At 42.3% G+C, this 23,004-nt stretch overlaps 1 protein-coding gene and 1 pseudogene across 1 annotated transcript; one reads left to right on the forward strand and one right to left on the reverse strand.

Annotated features, from left to right (window-relative positions):
• The first annotated feature begins 1,773 nt into the window (after nt 1-1,773).
• On the forward strand, nt 1,774-2,313 carry LOC144716129 (small ribosomal subunit protein uS13z/uS13y/uS13x pseudogene; annotated as a pseudogene).
• Nucleotides 2,314-16,185: 13,872 nt separating this feature from the next.
• On the reverse strand, nt 16,186-17,132 carry LOC144716162 (protein RALF-like 19). Its single transcript, XM_078591233.1, has one exon. It carries the CDS (start codon nt 16,896-16,898, stop codon nt 16,524-16,526), a length of 375 nt encoding a protein of 124 aa, XP_078447359.1. The 5' UTR covers nt 16,899-17,132; the 3' UTR covers nt 16,186-16,523.
• Between the last annotated feature and the right edge of the window lie 5,872 nt (nt 17,133-23,004).

The raw sequence follows: 23,004 nt of genomic DNA on the forward strand, positions 1-23,004 counted from the left end.
ATTTTAAATTTAAATTTTAAATTTAAATTTAAATTTTAAATTTAAATTTAAATTTAAATTTTAAATTTAAATTTAAATTTAAATTTTAAATTTTAAATTTTAAATTTTAAATTTAAATTTTAAATTTAAATTTTAAATTTAAATTTAAATTTAAATTTTAAATTTAAATTTAAATTTAAATTTAAATTTAAATTTAAATTTAAATTTTAAATTTAAATTTTAAATTTTAAATTTAAATTTAAATTTTAAATTTAAATTTTAAATTTAAATTTAAATTTAAATTTAAATTTTAAATTTAAATTTTAAATTTAAATTTAAATTTTAAATTTAAATTTAAATTTAAATTTTAAATTTTAAATTTAAATTTAAATTTAAATTTAAATTTTAAATTTTAAATTTTAAATTTAAATTTAAATTTAAATTTAAATTTAAATTTAAATTTTAAATTTAAATTTTAAATTTAAATTTTAAATTTAAATTTAAATTTAAATTTAAATTTTAAATTTAAATTTAAATTTAAATTTAAATTTAAATTTAAATTTTAAATTTTAAATTTAAATTTAAATTTAAATTTAAATTTAAATTTAAATTTAAATTTAAATTTAAATTTTAAATTTTAAATTTTAAATTTAAATTTAAATTTTAAATTTAAATTTAAATTTTAAATTTAAATTTTAAATTTAATTTAAATTTTAAATTAAATTTTAAATTTAAATTTTAAATTTAAATTTAAATTTAAATTTTAAATTTAAATTTAAATTTTAAATTTAAATAAATTTTAAATTTAAATTTTAAATTTTAAATTTAAATTTAAATTTTAAATTTAAATTTAAATTTTAAATTTAAATTTAAATTTTAAATTTAAATTTAAATTTAAATTTAAATTTTAAATTTAAATTTTAAATTTTAAATTTTAAATTTAAATTTAAATTTAAATTTAAATTTAAATTTAAATTTAAATTTAAATTTTAAATTTTAAATTTAAATTTTAAATTTAAATTTTAAATTTAAATTTTAAATTTAAATTTAAATTTAAATTTAAATTTTAAATTTAAATTTTAAATTTTAAATTTAAATTTAAATTTAAATTTTAAATTTAAATTTAAATTTTAAATTTTAAATTTAAATTTAAATTTAAATTTAAATTAAATTTAAATTTAAATTTTAAATTTAAATTTTAAATTTAAATTTAAATTTAAATTTTAAATTTAAATTTAAATTTTAAATTTTAAATTTAAATTTAAATTTTAAATTAAATTTAAATTTAAATTTTAAATTTTAAATTTAAATTTAAATTTAAATTTAAATTTAAATTTTAAATTTAAATTTTAAATTTTAAATTTAAATTTAAATTAAATTTAATTTAAATTTAAATTTAAACCCTAAACCCTAAATTTAAATTTTAAATTTTAAATTTAACCCTAAACCCTAAACCCTTTTAAATCCTAAACCCTAAATTTAAATTTTAAATTTACCCTAAACCCTAAACCCTAAACCCTAAACCCTAAACCCTAAACCCTAAACCCTAAACCCTAATTCGTATATGCGAGACCCTAATGCCCAAACCGTAAACCATAAGCCCCAATCCCTAAACCCCGAACCCGAAACCCAAAATCCTAAATTCAAGCCTTAAACCCTAAACCCTAAACCCTAAACCCTAAACCCTTAACCCTAAACCCTAAAACCTCAACCCCCAACCTGAAGGTTTTATGCTGGCCTCGTTTTGGAAGGAAGGCGGTGATTGGTAACGAGGAAACTCAATCCGCCGGGGCAATGTCTTTCGTTGCCAACAAAGATTTCCAGCATATTCTCCATCTACTGAATACAAATGTCGACGACAAGAAGAAGGTTATGTTCCCTCTGACTTGCATCAAGGGTGTTGGCCGCTGTTTCGCCAACATCGTGTGCAAGAAGGCCGACGTAGACATGAACAAGAGGGCTGGCGAGCTCTCTAATGATGAGATCGAGAATCTGATGACCGTCGTTGCTAACCCTTGTCAATTCAAGATCCCTGACTGGTTTTTGAACAGAAAGAAGGATTACAGGGATGGCAGGTACTCCCACATCGTGTCTAATGCCCTGGACATGAAGCTTAGGGATGATCTTAAGCGCCTGAAGAAGATCAGAAACCACCATGGTCTGAGACACTACTGGGGCCTCCGTGTTCGTGGGCAGCACACCAAGACAATCGGGCGCAGAGGAAAGACTGTCGGTGTCTCCAAGAAGCGATAGATGATGATCTAATCTCCTTATCAAATCTCTTGCCCATGTTTCTTTTTTTTGTCAACGAGTCCGCTGGTAGAATTATCCTTCTTGTTTTTTGTTGAATCCATCATATTTGGTTAGAGTTTGGAAAAAAAAAACCCAACCCTAAACGCTAAACCCCCAACCCTGAACCCCAAACCCTAAACCCTAAACCCTACACCTGCAACCCTAAACCCCAAACCCTAAACCCTAAACCTTAAACTCCTAAACCCTAAAAAAGTTTCTCTCTCCTCGAGTAGAGCTTCTCTCTCCTCTGAATTAGGCAAATTTGTCAGAACTTTTGCAATAGGAATCGACTACAAGAATATCATAAACAAAACCCTATACAGAACTTTTGCAATAGGAATCGACTACAAGAATATCATAAACAGAACCCTATAGCTAAGATTGGAGGCTTTTGAATCCATGACTTAAGTTTCTCCATCCGAATTGTATTTTCCATAAATTCCATGATTCTGATGCACTAAATATATCGAATTTGTACTCTGTCTGTCCGTTTCGACGGGATACATCGTGATATATTATTCATTTGTCATGAATTTTCCATTTTAATCAAAAATTTGGATTCTAAAACCTATTTAGCCGTGTAAGTCAACTTGCAGCCTTCAATCCAATGCAGGCTGTAGAGTCACATGGGCGCCCACTTGATGTTGCTGCCACGTCGGCGGGCCATCTCGCCTTGGCTACCTACATGGAGGCCGAAGTCGGTCCATTAATGCCCTAGTGGACCCATGCTGTCCACGTCGGCCATCGGGAGTGTCCATGCCGTCGGATCCGCCAGCTTGGATGCATTCGACGGCTCTTTAAATACCAAAACGAAAAAAAAGTAAAAAAAACCAAAAACAGAATCTCGCCAGCATTTAATGCTGCCGAGCAAGTGATCCTAAACCCTAAACCCTAAACCCGCTGCCCTAAACCCAAAACCCTAAACCCTAAACCCCCAAACCGTAAACCCTATTCCCTAAATCCCAAACCGTAAATCCCAAACATCAAACCCCAAACCCTAAACCCTAAACCCCCAACCCTAAACCCTAAAACCAAACCCCAAAACCCTAGGTCCCAAACCCTAAACCCTAAATTGGAAACCCCAAAACCCAAACCCTAAACCCTAAACTATAAATCCTAAACCCTTACTTCCAAAGGAGGGCCCGCGGGAATGGCGAATTGCATGGAGCACTCAAGGTGGGTGCGCTCAACCTCTTGCCTGATCGGACAACTTTCGACACGTCACAACAGGCGGGTAGACTACGCACACTTCAACCATCCTAGCTGCTCCATGGACATCGCACACTCCGCCCCCACTTTCGCTCAGATGGAGCATGAATGGGTGAGACGTTTGCACATGCGGACTTCTCCGAGCTCTTGCTAGGTATCATTTATCTATCTTTTCCTTTCCTGCACAAGGGCATGGACGAGTGGGATCTGACTGTAATTGGGATATATGTGCTCGCTCCACGTCTATAAACAGTGACAACACTCCACTTTACATATAAAATCCCCCTGGGTGGTGTCTAGGGCACGACTGGATCAGTCTACGGGCACAACCGCAAGGTTGGCCGTACCCGGCACCGTGTTTTGCCAATAGAAAAAACCCTAAACCCTAAACCCTAAAACCCTAGACCCTAAACCCTAAACCCTATACCCTATACCCTAGAATCTGATCTAGTAGGCATCAATTTTGTGTTTCTCGTCAGGCAAAACTTCTCTTTAATTTTAAACCTGGTGATTTGCTTGTATCCTTTTCTATCAACCTCTAATCGATCAATTTGAAACTTGTTTCATTTGATTCAAAAGGTGAGACTAAAGGAAATGAGTTCAAAGTTGACTAAAGGAAATCGAGTGAATTCAGGTTCTGAGGTAAGCTTGTCATTTCATTTTTTAATTTCTTAAATATTATGAATCAATTGCTTGTTAGATGAAAATTTGATCTTAATCAAATCATATTGGAGAGACGCATTGACAGGTACCCTTCTCCATCTATGTTTTTCCTTTTTTGCTTCCTTGAATAGTATGCATTATTTCTCATTTTTTCGCATTTTCTATCTTCTACTTTCGAGCAGCATGCAATGCAATGCGGGCTGCTCAGCTGGACAGACCCCACAACTGACCACCTAACGTGTTAGACACATTGGCGAGCAAGAATTTAGGACCCACTGTCCTACATAGCAACCCCAATGATCCTTTGGATGCGAAAAATGGTTCCAAAGAACCTCATAGATCTACATCATCTGCATACTACATCAACATCGTTGGATCTCACAGTGTGGATGCATATAACGGCTTATACCTACCATAAAAAAAGAGTAAATAACCAAAAAAACAGGCATCTACCCGCTGATAGCATTAAATGTTGTCAGGGCACTCGGTGACATGGTGCTCACCATACCCGTTCATCTTCAAACATAATTTCAAATGGATGATTCAAATAAGATCCTAAGGAGAGAGAATGAGGTAATAATCATACCTCTTCTTCTCCAAGAGTGAGAGGGACACACATCATGCCAAGTCATCACTCACTAGATGACCACCTACCACATTTTATGCCAAGACGGTCATTTTGAACTTTTCGTAGTCCACCATTATTAACCCTTCGGACATCCCTACACCTTTAGATACCCATTGGGGAATAGAGATCCAATGACTCCAATGTGCTGTCAACTAATATTGACTATTCAGTTCTAGAGAAGCCGTCGGATGCTCCAACAGATGCTAGAGAAGCCGTCGGATCTTCCCATGTTGGACACTTACTTGGACCCAGCATTGACAAGTCTCGAGAAGACAACCAGAGAAAATGCCTGAGATTCCATGTGACCTCAGCCGTTCATATTGGCTGAGTCAGTTATGGGCTCAATCGGCTGGGCCGTCCTAGGTCGAGTCAACTAAAATCGACTCAGCCGACTCAAACTCTATCAACTGAGTCAACTCGGCCGAGACCAACGAGGGTGACTCGACCAACTTAACCCGAGTCGACTAGGTCGACTCGGTATAGTGAACTTGGATCAACTTGGTTGAATCAGCTGAGTCAACCCAGGTCGATCGGGTCAACTTGGTCAAGTTCAACCGGGTCAACTTGGATAAGTCACCTTGGGTTGATCGGGTTGACCCGTTTGAGTCAACTTGGGTTGTCTAGGTTGTCTTGACTGAGTCCAATCGAGGTGACTGGATTGACTCTATCACCCAGGTCAACCTATTTGAGCCAAGGCGAGTTGACTCTACCCATCCCTATCAGGTGGAACGTAACGATCCCGGCAACATTGATTGTGTCGATCCAGCCGATACTGACCTAGACTTGGCAGATTCCGATCGAGTTGCCTAGACTAATCAATGTTAACCCGACTGATCATGGTTAAGATGAGCTTGACTTGGTAGACTCCCGCTAAGTTATGTTGACTGCCCCCGATCAAGGTGACTTGACCAATCTCTGACAAGTTAACTTGGCCGAATGGGCTGCCCAAGTGGGTCCTACATGAGGGAATATAGGGCATGTAGGAGACGTGCAAAAGTCTGAATCAGCACCACTAATGACATGGGCGGCGAGAGGTACTAGAACTTCACAAGCCCCTACCATCCAACCACTCCCCAAGACTTCACTTTCCTCTCTATACGATGACAAGGCCTTAACGCGAGGTTTACTATCAAGGAGGTCCCGCGAATGGCAGCCCAATCGCCTACAACTTGATATGGAGATTTGCCATTATGCGTCTCCTTATTGATGACATCACACAGACATACTTCACCAGGGAACTCTCTCAGACTGGTGGTCATCAGAGCCCACAACCATTGGAGTGTCTTTATCTGTTTCCAAGTGGAAGCAGACTTCTGGAAGGCTTGAAGCTGTATCACTTGGACTACTAGAGATTCCATTGTGCATATGTATTGATGGATGATAGAGTAGACAAGCAACTCCGTTCCAGTGTGGATAAGATTACTTAGACTACGACCCCATTTCTTCATACCCATCACCTTGTAGTCGTTGGCCAGTGCTATAGGAACATTTATATGTCTCAACAAAGACATACACATGTTCAATCGCCCTAGATATGCAAGGGTATTTGTAGAGATAGATCTACTAGCACCCATTCATCGCATGATACTCATAAGGAATGGAGATGAGATGATCCATTAGCCCACTATATACGCGAATCTCCCACAATTCTGTACACAATGTATTCTTCTAGGACACACTATCCACGCATGTCGCCAAAAAGTGATGTAGGCCACCTTGACATCCCCAGCAAAGTACCTTCCCCCGTTGCCCTACAATGAGTAAATAGTAGAGGCAAAGTCCATTACCCAAGGGCATCACATTAACTATAGACCGCTTCAACTACTTGACCCACCTCCGCACTGCAAGGTGAGCCCACTGTGCCACCTATCCTACTTTGGGACCCTATGTTGTCTAAACCTATCACGCCAAGTCTACACCTACAAATTCACAATGGGTGAAGAAGGGTGCTGATAACTGCACCAAGACCCCACCTATGGTTAAGGATGTCCCTTCTAGTAGCCACTTGTCGGCAAAGGTAAAGAGGTTAGGGCCCCCCATACTCACCTTGAATGCCTTTGCCCTCTTAGAAATACCAGAATCACCCATTACCTAAGCCTTCATAAAGATAGGGGCAAGTCGACCTAGTCTACTAGTTGGGTCCACCACAATTCGCTCTCCCCCTAGATCCTCTCGGCCTCCATCCTCCCGTCCTTCACCGTCCCATCGACCTACATCCTCTCATCCCTCACCATCCCCTCTGCCCACGACCTCTTGTCCATCACCATCCCCCATGTTCATCTTTTCGTCCCCTCCACAAGCTCGCTTCCCCTCCCCGATTGCTAAACCTTCATCCCCGCCATCCACTCCCTCTTCTCCCAACCCTAGCCCACCGTCCCCTCCTAGCCCCATGCTACTCTCCCACCTCGTCCAAGATACTCATTTTCCATCCCACCTCCACCCATCTCGTATCAAATTTGATAGGGAGGAATGCTTGACCAACCGTTAAGGTTCGCTTCCTAGAGACGACACTTGTGTTGATACTAGCAGTCTCGCTTCCGTGGGAGAGGAGGACCATGCCTCCATATTTGAGGATTTAGACACGGACACACCCCTTCCTCCCAAACATCATTTGGATGCCCCTCATTTACGTTGCATATATAAAACCCAATCGAGGGTATGTCATGCGAGCTGATAGTTTTATGATTCCAAGTCTTGTTTCAAATTATCAAGGGAGAGAAAACCCTCTTACCCAGTCATATCTACTCTCTCTCATCAATAAGCACAACCTCAGGATAGTTGGGCACGTCCAGGGAGGTGACTCGCGAGTCGGGATCGCCCACAGCGGCACAGGACGATGACCGTTGTCGCCGGCCGTCAGCCCAAGGAAGCTCGGAGGTTGGAGAAGTTCTGATGCCGGTTAGTCGCACGGGACGGTCAGGCCAGGACGCAGGGGCGTCGGGAGGCACGGGCGCGCGATGAAAACGCGGCGGGGCGCCGTGGGGCGTGCTTTGAGCGGCCGCGCGGGCGCGCGAGCGGTGGGCACGCGCAGCGCGGTCGCGCGCGGGCAGGCGCAGGGCGCCGGTGCTCAGACGGGCTCCTTCTTCTTCTTGCCTCTCTGCCTTCTTCCTCTGCCTCCGGTTCTCCACCTTCTGCTCCTTCGACTTCTGCTTCTGCTTCACTGGTCGAACCCTAGCTCAACGGGGAGGACTGCTCTGTTAAAAGACAAATTCAAACTTTCATAAAAAAAACATCGTGCCCCTTTAGGGCAACCCTGCTTCCCTTATATAGGGGGGGAAGTGGGGTGTTGGCCCATTAGGCCAAAAACAACACAAAGCTGGAAATTCAAAACACTTAACCTATGACTCCAAGGGGACAAAAATGACTCACGAACATCAACAGAACGATAGCGGGGGGGGGGGGGGAGCCTTATAGGATGAACCTCCCCTCCTTACATGAGGCCGTAACGAGTCAGAAAATGACGAACGACGAAGATTCAAAGCAAAACGACGAGTAAAGAAAAGACGTAAAGATACGATACGGTGTCCATTACCCGGAGTACTTGAATCCGGGCGTGCGTACCAACGCCTTGGCTTGCCGGGCGGCCTGAACGCGGACGGCCGGCGATGTCGAGGGCGGCGATGACGTCTCCGAAGACGTATCCGGTGCTGGGGCAGGTGCTGTCGGGGATGACGGTGACGACTCCGACGGCGTGTCCGGGGCAGCGCCATCAGTTCGTCCTCCAGTATTCCTCGACTGTTTTTCCACCGCCGCTGGATTAGCTGATTTGGCTTTTGAATCTTCTCATGATTAGTTGATTAGGCCCTTGAATCTTCTCGTGATCAACAGTTTGATTTATTGAAATTATCAATTATCACTTTTTTTAACCACAGTGGCTGAAAGACAATACTCCCGCCCACGATCGAGGAAAGGGGCTGCACCATCAGTATTTACACTAGATTTAAATCTTAGAATTTGATCGTGTGAATTGTGGTCTGATCTATCCTACCCTAGTCAAGCTAGCCTGCACTACCCGGTCAGTCCCATTATCCTGCATCTCCAATCATCCTGCATCACCTAGACTCCAACGGCTCACAATTCTCAATCGGCCACGCTAGCCCATCGAGTATCATTTTCTACTGAGAGACTTCTTATTCAGATGTGTACGCATCTCCCGTCGAACTCTTTCTGGGCTGAGTGCAGCCAAACTAGTAGACAACTTCCTGGTCAGCCAATCTCTGACAAAGGTTGATCATAACTCAAGCGGTCGCTACTTGCATCTCTGGGCTTCCCTACCGCTCTACCGCTGGTTGAAAAACCTCCCACTTGGCTTCGCCTATCTCGGTTATAGTCACCCCGTCCACAATTCAACTTAGAGTGTCTAGACCGAGCCCGCAAGTTTCAATTATGTTCCTCTTTCTTTCTTAGAAGTATTATTACGTCTTTTATTGCCGATTTTAGATTGTGTCTTGCCTCAAGAGAACTTAAGCTCGTGATAAGATTAGCCACCTTACTTTCAATAGAATCTTTTCTTAAAGGTGTCGGATCAGTGTTGTTAGTGTCAATGAACAAGGACCATACGAACGGTGATCATCCCCTCTTTGTCAGTCTTCAAACTGATCACACGAGACATTGGGAACTTGAATGTGATACTACTTCCTTGTGCCAACTGATCGTATTGTCGACTCGTATCATTTGGTTTACCTTGTATTCCTTGTTCATTTTAAACTCTACTTTATTTATTCGTGCTTGAATCATGTCCATAAATCATTCCCTTGTGGTGTAACACGGGCTGTTCAATCCCACCATTGTGTAACATCACGTGCACATGCCCGTCAGTTGTCCTTCTGGCTCCAAGCGATGTGGCTAGAACATGAGGCTTTCCATAGCTTTGAGTGTCACCACGAGCATGTTGTGATCTCCACATCCCCTATGAAGAACTTCAATTATATAATGATGTATAATCAAGACCCCGCCAAGCTAGCGATAGCTGGTGTTACATACTATATATCTCTCCTTGCCCCACAACCGATTGTTATGAGTAAGATCTAATCAAATCCATCCCACACTTGGTGACCGACCAAGAAAACATAACTTTAACAGATGGTCTTCTCCTTTAGCAAGAACAAGGCACGCACCAGATGGGTTTTTCGCGGCGTTCTACATAGCTTGTTGGGATATCGTAGGCACAAATCAGTGCTTGCTATTAAGGAGATCTTTACACATAAAGTCCTACCTAGAAGATGGAAATCCACTTTCCCGGTGATTATCCCAAAAGCAGATAATCTCACTTTCTTTAGAGACTTTCACCCTATTAGTCATTGTAATGTGCACTACAAAGTTGCATCCAAAATCACTACAAATAGACTAGGGTCCTTCCTTGATAGACTCATCTTACCTTAATAGTGCAGTTTTATCAAGGGTCGCCAGATCCATGATAGTATCATGTTAGTTCACGAGTTAACCCAAACACTAGACACTCATATTCCAGGCTCGAACGTCATCATCAAAATTGATATGGAGAAGGCTTTTGGTCGAGTCAAGTGGAATTTCTTAACTAGAGTATTACGTCGCTTTGGTTATCTTGGTGCATTCATTGCTCTTGTGGATGCTTGCATTCGAGAGAACAATTTCTCTCTCTTAGTGGACATAAACTCCATTGGCTTCTTCATTGTCACACGAGGACTACAGCGAGGTGATCCCATCTCCTCCGCCCTTCAATAGCAGCGAGGTGCTTGCTATTGATGGAGGTTTTTAGCCGATCACTCACACGAGCGATCACCCGAGGCCTCATCCAACCGTATTTTACAAAAAGGGGTTTCCCGATCCTCTCTCATTCTCTATTCGCAGAAGATGCCATACTTTTCCTTAATGGATATAAAAAACGCATTAAGGATGATGGAGCGCATCAGGACGATGCCAATGAATCATTAGTGGAGCCATCATTGCCCTCATCAGCATCGCCACAGGTTCGTGTCGAGCCTGTCCGGCACGCCAAAGCGTCTGTGACGACGCCTGAGTTTAAATACCCCGGGTAGAGCACGTCCACATTCGCATCGTTATGTTTTCATCTTCGTCTGTATTGGTTTTCATCGTTGTTTTCATCATTCATGTCATTTCATTCCCTATGTCATTTAGTTGTGTTTTAAAGAGGGTGTCCCTTATTGGACTCTCCTTGTTGGACCCGTTGTAAGGGGCCCATCATGGTCCTATATAAGGCCATGATGGCCCACGTTCTTCTCTAGATCTGGAAGTTGTGTTGTTATAGTTATTATAGTCCGCGTCTCATCAGAGAAAGAAGAGGAAGGTGGAGGGGAAGAAGATGAAGAAGAAGAAAGCGAGCGAGCAAAGGGAAAGGAAGAGGAGTACTAGAGAAGGCTGGTGCATAGTCAATCTTCCCTGGAGGCACCTAGACCGCGCTTGGTCAACACCGCCAGTGATCCACGGCTGTGCTATCGTCACAGAGTTTGCACGAATCTTCTTCCCACTTGGAATCAACAAGTTGTCATCGCCCCCAGAAGAGTTGATCCTACCTGGTTTCCTGAATGAGAGTCATCACCGCCCCAAGATGAGTCAAACCTGCCTGGTTTCCAGAATGAGAGTTGTGACGCCGGGTGCAATCGTCGTAGGGGTCGCGCTCATGTGGATCGGTCATCAGTGAGCAGAACACGCGGCCATGGGAGTCGTTTGACTTCTGGCGGTTTGCGAGGTGAACAGGTGCAGTTTCGATTGTGAATCCTCTGCACCGTCGCAGACAGATTCCTACAGTTGGTCACTGGTACACGCCTGCAATGGGTTGATCAGTCACTAACCACGGGTGTAACCTATCGCGAAACTCTACGTCATCACAGACGACCGCAATCTGAACTTGGTCGACGCTTGTCCGTCGCTTGCCACAGTCTCAGAATCAGTCAATCACCACATTCAGAGGCAATCCCTCGCCCGAGGATCGATCACCTATAGTCCCTACAATTGCTGACGAGGTCCACCACCGCTCCAGGTTTGCCTTAATACTGCTCGGGAGTTCTCTCCTAGCTGACGGTCACCATCCTTTGCGACACCGCCCGTCGGGTCATTGTCGGCCATTGGTCTCCACACCACCGACCAGTGCCGCCACGACCATCTCTTTCGCCATCACCCCTCATCTCCAAGCTCCTCCTTTTGCTCTTGCGCCCTACCACCTGTCGAGCCATGCCTGAGTCTACCCCAGCATTTCTCACTGACGTCCCAACACACACTGGTCTGTGCATTGATGACAAACATTGACGAGGAACACCACCCTGACGAGGTACGCCATTCCCCTTTGCTCGTCAGTTATATTACATCTTCCAATATATTTTTGACTGCACTCCACCGTGCTCAAGGTAGTTTAGGTGAGAGGAATTTATCAGGAAACTACGTCATTGTCGTCGCTCCATTCGGTGCTGTAGTTACCGTTGTCGCTCTAACGAGGGTCTGAAGGTCACCGTCATTGTCACCGGACGCCCGCTTCGGAGCTTAGAGTTCAATGAATCTCCACGAGTCGAGGCCTGCACATACAACTTCCTAGGTTACATCGCATCACGTAGTTGCATTCACTTAGTGATTATACCCGTCGGACGACACCATCAACGACGTCCGACATCAAAGGAACTTATGAGTGTCCTCATTGTGTACGAGCCATCTTCGAGTCAACTCGCTAATGCCTTAAAGAGTAACTTTATGGTTGGTCCATCCATCACCGAAAAGTGCTCCCAGATGATCCAATACTATACCCGAAACTCACGAGGATGCCTACCTTTTGATTATCTCGAATGCCCCATCTTTCTCCCCCCGCGCGACATCATTATTTTGATGCCTTGCTCACTAAGCTGAGAAAGAAACTAGATGGAGGGAAACTTCATTTCGTATCCCCTAGAGGGCGCATCCAGCTTATTTGACATGTCCTCCTGAGCCTCACACTGCATACCCTAGTAATCCACTCAGTATCGCTCACCATCCTTTATTTTGTGGAGCAAATACGTGCACATTTCTTATGGCCTTGTCACCTCGAGGGAGAGAGTAGGAACCACTAGGTTTCTTGGTAGAAAGTCTGTCAGCTAACGGACGAGCTCGTGTGGCATATGTATACCACAAACTCCCCATTGGGGAGTTTCATCTTGACCAAGTACATCGAGTGGGCTCGTAGAGAGTCAGATATCAGGGGCCCTCGTTGGTGCCAGACTTTGGAGAGACATTGGCTAAAGATGGCCATGTCACCCGTTGGCATGACGGTCAAGTCATGATTAACACATGGTATAATACATGGCTTGTCAATGAGCTTTTAGCCCGCCATCCGCACTTTGTCCCACATAGAATGTGGTTGACTGTAGTACAACTGCTCTTGGGCAACACACACTACCTTTGAGAGCAGCATGATCTCCCGCTAGACACATTACCACAGGCTTTGCGTACTCCTATAGGGTTCTCTCATGACTGCCCTATTTGGAAGCTCACACTAGATGGGTCTTTCTCTTGTCAGTCCTCTTGGGTGCATTTCCTAGAGAGATCCCCCACCCAGCCCTAGGGTCGCCGCATCTGCCATTCGGCGATTATCACTCGAGTCTCCTTCTTTCAATGGAGATTCATGCATCATGTTCTCCCTATTGATGATCGGGTGATCCGTATAGGTCACTTACTCACTTCGCGTTGTCATTTTCGCCTTGCTTCCCCTAGCCCAAGACTATGGATCACATTTTCTTACATAACGAGATGGCCCTCGACTGTTGGCGTTGACTTACATATCATTAGCGCCCCCTACTATCCACATGTTGTACTCTAACACTGTTATAGTGTTTTGCCAAGATGTTTCTCTTGTCAACACGCTCTAAGCGGAGCCCATACCTACACGTCACCATAGCATACTTACTATGGGAGATATGGAAAGGGTGAAATTCTTCTCATTTTGCGGGGACCCCCATGCGAGCACTAGATATCATGAGATAAGTCAAATAATGGATACATTGCACCCAACATCTTATACCGCCTCTTGCCTACGCTCAACCCTTATTCGCAGCATTCTTCGCACTTGGGGCATTTTGGTGACTCTCACCCCCATCACCATTGGCTACAAATTGTTCATTGGCACCCACCGCCAATAGACATTCTCAAGATGAGTGTGAATAGTGTGGCAAAAGGGAACCCAGGACCAGCATGGAGTATTGTATTTAATTTCTCGTCCTTATATGGCATATAAACTAACACAACAACTAAGGCTATGTGATACGTGATGGTTTACTCCTCTACGAGAAGCGAAATCTCCACATTATCATCGTAGAATTGGATTCACACATGTTGGTCAATATGCTTCATGCAAGTTCATGCTCGCAATGGCAGTTGCAAAGCGTATGGCAGGACATCATGCAGTGTCACTCCCCCTTGACCAGAACCCAACACCAACTATGTGAGGGCAGCCAGACAGTGGATGCCCCTGCCAACCATGCGGTATGCACTTAAACTCCTTCCTCTCTTTACCTCTCTTTGTAGGAACTTCCTTGGGCTGCTCGTGGATGCTACCGCATTGAGTGCCTCAGCCTGACGGCTCTACATACGCGTTGCACCCTGGCGAAGAATGGCCCTTGCAACTAGCGTACTGCATGGAGCAATAGAGGTGGGAGTGCTTGCCCTCTCGCCTTGCTAATGTACCCGTAGCGCACCTCCACGTTGACATCTATGGATGGTAGGGAGGATAGAACACACTCCATGCACCACCACTACTAAGGGGTTCTAGCAGACAGCTGGCAGCGTATGCCAATAGACAGTCTGTAGCCAAGTGATGATGGGGTCAAAGTCACTAAAATGCCCCAAGTGCGAAAAAGATCGCATATAGGGCCGAAACTGCATGCAAGGGACGGTAGGAGTTGATGGGTGCACTGTATCCATTGCTTGACTTGGCGCATGATGTCCAACACTCGCATGGGGGTCCCTGCAAAACGAGAAGAATTTCTCCTTTTTCCATACCTCACACAGTAAGCTATGGTGATGTGTTGGTAGGGCTCCACTTAGAGCATGTGGGCAAGATAAACATCTTGCCAAAGCACTCTAACCGTGATAAGGAAGCGCGGTTGCTGAATAGTGGGCACCAATGATGCGTAAATTGGCGCCAACAGTCTAGAGCAGCCTCACTATGGAAGAAAAGGTGTTCCATAGTCTCAAGTTGGGAAGAAGTGGGGCAGCAATGGCTATAAGAGGTGAGTGAGTGAACGATATGGTTCACTCAATCATCAGTCGGGAGGCCACGATGCATGAGTCTCTAAAGGAAAGAGGAGACGAGGGTGACACAGAAAATGAGGAAATGACATTGTCAACTAAGAGAAAAGAGAAAAAATAGACGTCCAAGATTTATCCCACTTAAAGGCTTGATATCTAACAATCCAGAAGGTCGATGGACCTTAACATTTGAGGGTCATTTTGTCTTTAACCCCTTGTTCCATGCATTCGTTATGATCTATAAATAAGTACGTGGATATTTCTAAAATGTATCCTTAAACTTACTTCCCACATTTTGAGTTGACTGAAAGCTAGTAAACTTTTTATATCTATCAAGCTTGGTATTGGTGTCTTGGGTGTATAAGAAGATGCAATAGAGAAAAGGAGGAGCTCACCTGTGTTTATAAATTACCGTGATCCTCGGGTAGCATAAGAACCTATGGTAACCATCCTGGCCTTAAATTGTTTCTTATCGACATCATTGAGTGGTATAAAGACGTAATGTGACACTAGAAAAGGACCGTGAACGTAGACATCTAACGATGATGTCGTCCCATCTATTTAATCTTGTATCTCTTTATCATCACTCCCTTCTGGTTCTCACTCGTTCTTCTGATATTCTGGTTATTACTATCTGCGATCTGATATAATCATCTGAATTTGATTAGTAATTATCGCCCTTTTTGCTTCACATTTTCTTGTATCTTGACCACATATTTTACCCTGTCTCATCTTATCTTATTGATCATTATTTAAAGAATATTAGATCCTTAATTGCCGACGAATTAAGACCCTAATTTTTACTTGTTATCGATGGGTAGATGGAGTTGATTGCTTTAAAACGTGGTGATTACGTGAATTGAGGTGTTGTATAGGTGATTTCAGAGATTTATACAGACATGTCCAGCGGTAATTATCAAACGATACCATGAGAGATACTCATCTTCCCGGATCGACGTTCCTCGGCAGGAAACCGATGTCATTAAATCGCTTTCTGGGCAACAAAATTCCTGTTAAATCGCTCGGTCCCTTTACTATTTTAGGGAGACGCTTGAAACGGACGGATGTAAGTGTCATCAATACTCTGCCTAGTCACATGGAATGAAACCAGTCTGCATTAAAAGGGATTTCGGAATAAAACCACAGAACCGAAGGGTAAATAAACCACAGACCGAGAACAATCATCCATCGACAAATAATCTCTCTATTGAACCTTTACGGCCGACGCGCCGATAATCGCTAAATGTTTAGGACGGAGAGTTGTCATCGCTGGGCACGGCGAAGTGATGTGGAAAGAAGATGGGTGTCAAGAGGGAACCCTGTTCCACGTATTCTTAAAGCCGGCAGGTTTTGTTTTTAAAAAGGCATCTTACAATAAGTGGTGCGAGGGAAGAAACAGTCATTGGACTATGGGAAGGGGGCAGACGAGCAGGAACGGGAAGGGAGAATCTAGTTTAATGGTAAGTAAGCAAGGAAAGGAATGAGAGTCATTTTATTGATGTTAAAGAGACAGGAAGAAGCGTTCTTGCCATCCCTGGTGGGCCGATCAGTTGAGGAACCTGGCGCAGTGCGTGATGACAGTGCAACCGCGGCGGTAGGGGTTGGCTCGCCGGGCTCCAGACTTGTTGCAGTTGTAGTAGGAGTAACCCCGGTGATTGCACGGAATCCTGTCCTTGATCAGCGCCTGATAGCTGATGTACTTGAATCGTTGGGCGAGACCGCGACGATTGGCCTCGGAGTCCATGGCCATCTCTTCATCCTCGTCGATGCACTTGCCGATGAGGCCATCGCTGCACTTGCCCTCGCCTGCAGCGTTCACGAGGCCCGTCAAGTCTAGGGAGTGAAGAGGAGCAGCCCGCGACAACTCCGCCACCGCCGCTGCCAACACGAGGAAGAGCAGCGATGTGACACGAATGGCCATGGGAAAGACGCCGATGGGAGGCAGTTCCTTTCGTCGAAATAGAAGAGAAGAGAAGAGGAAAGGAGGGGGGGGGGGCTCTCTCTCTAGTGGGGGGTCCTCTCGGACCTGGACAGGACGCTTTGGAGGATGGGGATGATAAGGGTTGGGGTAGGGGACGTCTGTGGTCTGTTGACGTCCAAAGGGAGGGAGAGAATGAGGAAGAAGGGAAAGGGAAGGTGAAGAGGAGGGGCGTTTGGTTCGTGCCCGCAAGTGCAGGGGGGGATTTGTGGAGGGGGGGGAAGATGTAGACACCCCGTCGCAGGGGATGGCCGAAAATGGGTGTCTGAGGCGAGCGGTGGAGATGGCCTTGCGTAACGAATAACAAAAACGGCCACCTCGACGCACCCAGAATGGGCTTGGCTGGTCTGCTATCAAATGCCATCAGCCTTTTCCTCCTCTTTACTCTCTCTCTCTCTCTCTCTCTCTCTCTCTCTCTCTCTCCCTTTCTCTCTCTCGCTCTTCCTTCCTCCCTTTCTCTCTCTCTCGCTCTTCCTCCCTCCCTATCTCTCTCTCTCTCTCTCCCTCCCTTTCTCTCTCTCGCTCTTCCTTCCTCCCTTTCTCTCTCTCTCTTCCTCCCTCCCTATCTCTCTCTCTCTCTCTCTCTCCCTCCCTTTCTCTCTCTCTCTCTCCCTCCCTTTCTCTCTCTCCCTCTCCCTCCCCCCCTTCCTCCCCCTCTCTTCCTCCCTCCCTATCTCTCTCTCTCTCTCTCTCTCTCTCTCTTTCTCTCCTCTATCTCTCTCCCCTCCCTCCTCCCTCCCTTTCTCTCTCTCTCTCTCGCTCTTCCTCCTCCTATCTCTCTCTCTCTCTCTCCCCTCCCTCCCTCCCTATCTCTCTCTCTCTCTCTCCTCCCCCCCCTTCTCTCCCTCTCTCTCTCTCTGCCTCCCTCCCTATCTCTCTCTCTCTCTCTCTCTCTCTCCCTCTCTCTCTCTCGCCCTCCCTCCCTCCCTCTTTTTCTCTCTCTTCCTCCCTCCCTATCTCTCTCTCTCTCTCTCTCTCCCTCCCTATCTCTCTCTCTCTCTCCTCCCTCCCTTTCCCTCTCTCGCTCTTCCTTCCTCCCTTTCTCTCTCTCTCTCTTTCTCTCACTCTCTCTCTCTCCCCCTCCCTCCCTCCCTCCCTTCCTCTCTCTCTGGCCCTTCCTCCTCCCTATCTCTCTCTCTCTCTCTCTCTCTCTCTCTCTCTCTTTCTCTTTCTCTCACTCTCTCTCTCCCCCTCCCTCCTTTTAAGGAGTCAGCACCAGAGACCCCGTGCGCCAACTCGGCGAGCCAACGGAACTGCAAGTCCGTGCGCCGTCTCACCGAGCCAACGGATCTGCAAGCCAGCCAACAGTTAGGATCATAATCCAGATTAGATAGTAAAAATCAATACATATTGTATACTTGTTAGAGATCTAGATGTTAGGATTAAATATAAGATCACACAGAGGGCTAGGATTAAATCAAGAGTAGGATTATAACGGCCAGGATCTAAAGGGACCACAGCACCGATCGAACGACTGCGATCGGTGCACCCATTGGGTTATAACGGCTAGGATTAAGTCTCAGTTTAAACAGAATATATCCGTTGTAAACTGTTACAATGGATACATTCGAATAACAGCAATTTACTATTATTTACCATCTATTCAAACTATAAATACCAACCGATGTTCACTTAATTTCTTTGCGGGAATAACAACGATCAACTCTGTCTCTCTTCTTGACTTGTCATCTCCTCTTTCTCATTTCTCTCTTCTTCTCCTTCTATCTACTTCTTCTATCCTTCTACGGAATATTTCTTCACACCTCCCTCCCTCCCCCTCTCTCTCTCTCTCTCTCGCTCTTCCTCCTCCCTATCTCTCGCTCTCTCTCTCTCTCTCTCTCTCTCTCTCTCTCTCTCTCTCTCTCTCTCTCTCTCTCCCCCTCCATCCCTCCCTCCCTCCCTCCCCCTCTCTCTCTCTCTCGCTCTTCCTCCTCCCTATCTCTCTCTCACTTTTCCTCCCTCCCTATCTCTCTCTCGCTCTTCTTCCCTCCCTATCTTTCTCTCTCTCTCTCCCTCCCTCCCTATCTCTCTCTCTCTCCCCCTCCCTTCCTCCCTATCTCTCTCTCTCTCTCTCTCGCTCTTCCTCCCTCCCTCTCTCTCTTTCTTTTGCTCTTCCTCCCTCTGATAGAGGAGTTGAAAAACTCGGCGCCACGTAATCATCAGGTGCCGGGTTAGCAGTTGGAACCGTGTCAGCATCCGACGCCACGTCAGCGACATAGGACCTTTTAAATAAGATTAGATAGTAAGAAAATAATATTTGTATATACCCGGTATGGGATATTAGATGATAGGATTCAATATAGGCAAATCTAGCGGTTAGGAATAAAGATAGATAGGGCTCATCTAATATCCCATACCGGGTAGATGGACCCTGACTATCTTTAATCCTAACCGCTAGATGAGCCCTATCTATCTTTAATCCTAACCGCTAGACTTGCATATATTGAATCCTATCATCTAATATCCCATACCGGGTATGTACAAATATTATTTTCTTACTATCTAATCTTATTTAAAAGGTCCTATGTGGCGCCGGATGCTGACATGGTTCCAACTGCTGACACGGCACCTGATGATTACGTGGCGCCGAGTTTTTGAACTCCTCTATCACCCGCCCTATCTCTCTCTCTCTCTCGCTCTTCATCCCTCCATATCTCTCTCTCTCCCTCCCTCCCTCCCTATCACTCTCTCTTCCTCCTTCCTCCCTCCCATTCTTTTCTCTCTCTCTCTCTCTTCCTCCGTCTCTATCTTTCTCCCTCTCTCTCTCTCTCTCTCTTCCTCCCTATCTTTCTCTCTCTCTCTCTCTCTCTCTCTCTCTCTCTCTCTCGCTCTCTCTCTTCTTTGTATCCCTACCCTCTCGCCATCAGTCGATCCTTCTTTCCCTCTCTCTCCTTCGCTTGACCTCTTTCTTGTTGTAAAGTGGGTACAACAATTGTCCACATTCCACAATAGATGTTTTACAGAAAACCTAGTAATATAACAATCTTGGAGATTTTTATTACAATATAAAGAAATCCCTCGGAGGAAAATGTCTATACCGTGTCGGAGATGCTAAGAGAAATAAAGGAAATGAAGAAAATTTGGAATGTCTCCATACAATTAAAAAGGGTTCTTTATGGTAGAAAAGAAGGATATTATTGCCTTTGGTTCGGCTCCATTCAAAACTGGTAGGTTAGTTTCAAGAAATCCATCATTTAGGTTATGTATGTTGTTATAGTAAAAATCACACTCATCATCAGAAAAAATAAACATGGAATCACAGTCAGCTTGATTAGGGGTTCTGGTCCAGTATCCTTGACAGTCAGCATAGGAAGACCAAATTCAGGATATTTTTGGCTTCGGTTATGCTCCATTCAAAACTCGTAAGTTTGTTTTGACAAGTTATAATTTTGGTTATTCATGTTCTAAAAATAATAGTTGCAGTTAACATCAGAAAAGACAACATAGAATCACAGTCAGCTTGATTCGCTGGTCTGGTAACCTTAACCATCAGTCCAAGAAGACCATATCATCATATTTTTAGTTTTTTTCTTTTTTCACTAAACCCACTGTTAATAATTACAGATATAACGTGCGTCATATTTTCTACATTTGTATATTTCTTTAAAGTGATAGTTTCATAAAATTATAAAAACAGAAAAATCAAACCTCTTTTAGTATAGTAGACTCAACATCAGAAGAACATTAATATAAAAGTCTAGTCAGCTAGATTTAAAAGTTATGTCAGATCACCTATGACCGTAAGCCCAATCACTCCATTTATTCACCTTTTAATCTGTTTATTTATTTACTAAGCCCGTTAGGATAATGTTTTGAATATAGAACATTTATGAGTATCTTCTTATGAAGTATGTCATCGATAAGTAACTACCAAAATAAAATGAGATCAAAATTTCATTTCGTAACAATAAATAAACCTTACAAAATCTTTCACAAAATTAATTTAGAAAATAATGAAAGGTTAGTTAAGAAATAGTAATAATAACTGTATACTATTGTTTTTGATATTAAATAGACTTCGTTTGACTCAAATTGTTTAGAATATATTTCAAATAGTGTAGATGTTTTGAAAATAAAAACTTGAGACTAAAATTTTGAAATTAAAATGCATAAGATAATATTTCAATATTATATAATTTATGATATATGAAATTAAATTTGTCTTATATGTTTATTATGAATGAATTGAATTCAGGAAACAATTGTATTTTAACCATCGATGTGAAAGTTATGAAGACAATGTCAATCCATCATACCAAAATTTATTCAAGTAGTTTTTAAATATTAATTTAAATTATTTAATTTTATGACATGACACAATTTTAATCATCTGTAATTTTTAATTTAATGTATAATATTATGAAATTAAAAACCTAAATAATGCAATCAAAACTGTTCGTGTTTTCTATCCAATAATTCAAATTAAAGTTCAGTTTGACATCTTACCCTCTCATTTTGGCTACTTAAAGTATTTTTCTCTATTTACCAAATAAAATATTCGCATGATAATAATTGGATCTGATCTTCTTCACCACAACGGGGCCTTAAATAGATCAAATTATTTTGTGTACAGAATTCCAGTTTTCTTTCTACAAATCCATTTTGTGTGCTGGGGGAAGAAATTTTGCATAAATGTATTTCTCGGTTATAAACTATTGCACTTTTAAGATCCTTTCTATGTACGAGGTGGAATAGAATTATCAGGTTGAAGCATAATGATCATATGCCTGTATTAGATTGTATGACTCATTATAGGTTTCTCTTTCGACCATTTCTACCATATTATTTGGAAGAGAGAGAGAATGACAACACAAAGTTGAAGTGGGCCTTTTTGGCAACTGCTTTGAGACTCTATGACATATTTGGACCAATCAAAGGTTCTCACTAAATGATCAAACCCTCCAAGTATATATCTAATATTTTCAAACCATAGTCTCCAAGGCTTCTCTCTCAGTCTTATGCCCCTCTTTCCTTGTTTCTTCTCAATCCCAAGAGACTTCTCCGCCCTATCTGGCCCTTCTAGACGATGTAACCCGTCATTGTGAAAATCACCTCCATCTCTAGACCCCGCCTATCTTCTTATAGAATCTCAAATAATAAGTTCACAATTATCATTCTCTCTCTCTCTCTCTCTCTCTCTCTCTTTATTTCTATCTCTCTCCCTCCCAAATTTATCTATCATTTTTCTCCTTCTCGCTAGTATTTCTAAATAAAACATTTTGTTAACCTTAAATTTATGAGAAAATGAAAAAAATGATTTGATCTTGTTTATTGATCTGATGGTTCCATATGGTTCTAAAAATACGAACTATATCAAATTATGTTTTAATATGTTAGAGATGTTTTCAGTAAAAATGCATAACAATTAAGAGGAGATACAAAGAATAACAGGTTGTTTCAGTAATTTGTGGTCAACCTGGAGATGTTGGGGCTGGTTTTGGTATTATCCTTTTGTCTAACAAACTTATAATGGGTAACATAATTATACTCTGCCTTCCCAACCACTGCATTCGGCCCTCTAACCAAGAAAATACCAATTATAGTGTTGTCATAACATACAATATAATAGATACAATTTCTTATAATTTACATGTTTTGTCTCTCTCTGCCGAGAAAATAAGATGTTCTCTGCTATATTTTTTCTCTATCTCTTCTGCTATTACTGAGGTCAAGAATAATGTGGTATAAGATAAAAATGAAATAAATAGCCTCTCTCTTCCTACCCTTCTCCTACGTCCTCTCTTTTCTAATCTTATTTCTCAATTTATATTATATTGACCTTCTCCCTCAATCCCTTATCCTTTTTTAATTAGCCAAACTGAAAGGTTAAGATGAGAATCTCAAATTTACTTTGAATTCTAGGAAAAATTACACTATCTTTTTATTTGCATCAATAAGGTTTTAATTTTTCATTATGTTACACATTAAAAATTATTAAAAGTATATATTGTCAAAAAATTAAATATTTATTATTATAAGACAAATTATAGGTACCACTCCCCATCTCTCAGAGATTTGCCAAATTTTTATGACAAAGATAGTCATTACA

Source organism: Wolffia australiana, chromosome 20, assembly GCF_029677425.1.
Source record: "Wolffia australiana isolate 7733 chromosome 20, ASM2967742v1".
Lineage (NCBI taxonomy): Eukaryota > Viridiplantae > Streptophyta > Magnoliopsida > Alismatales > Araceae > Wolffia > Wolffia australiana.

Excerpts from the sequence above, each read along its gene's own strand:
- LOC144716162 (XM_078591233.1), bottom strand. The coding sequence starts at position 16,898 with ATGGCCATTCGTGTCACATCGCTGCTCTTCCTCGTGTTGGCAGCGGCG.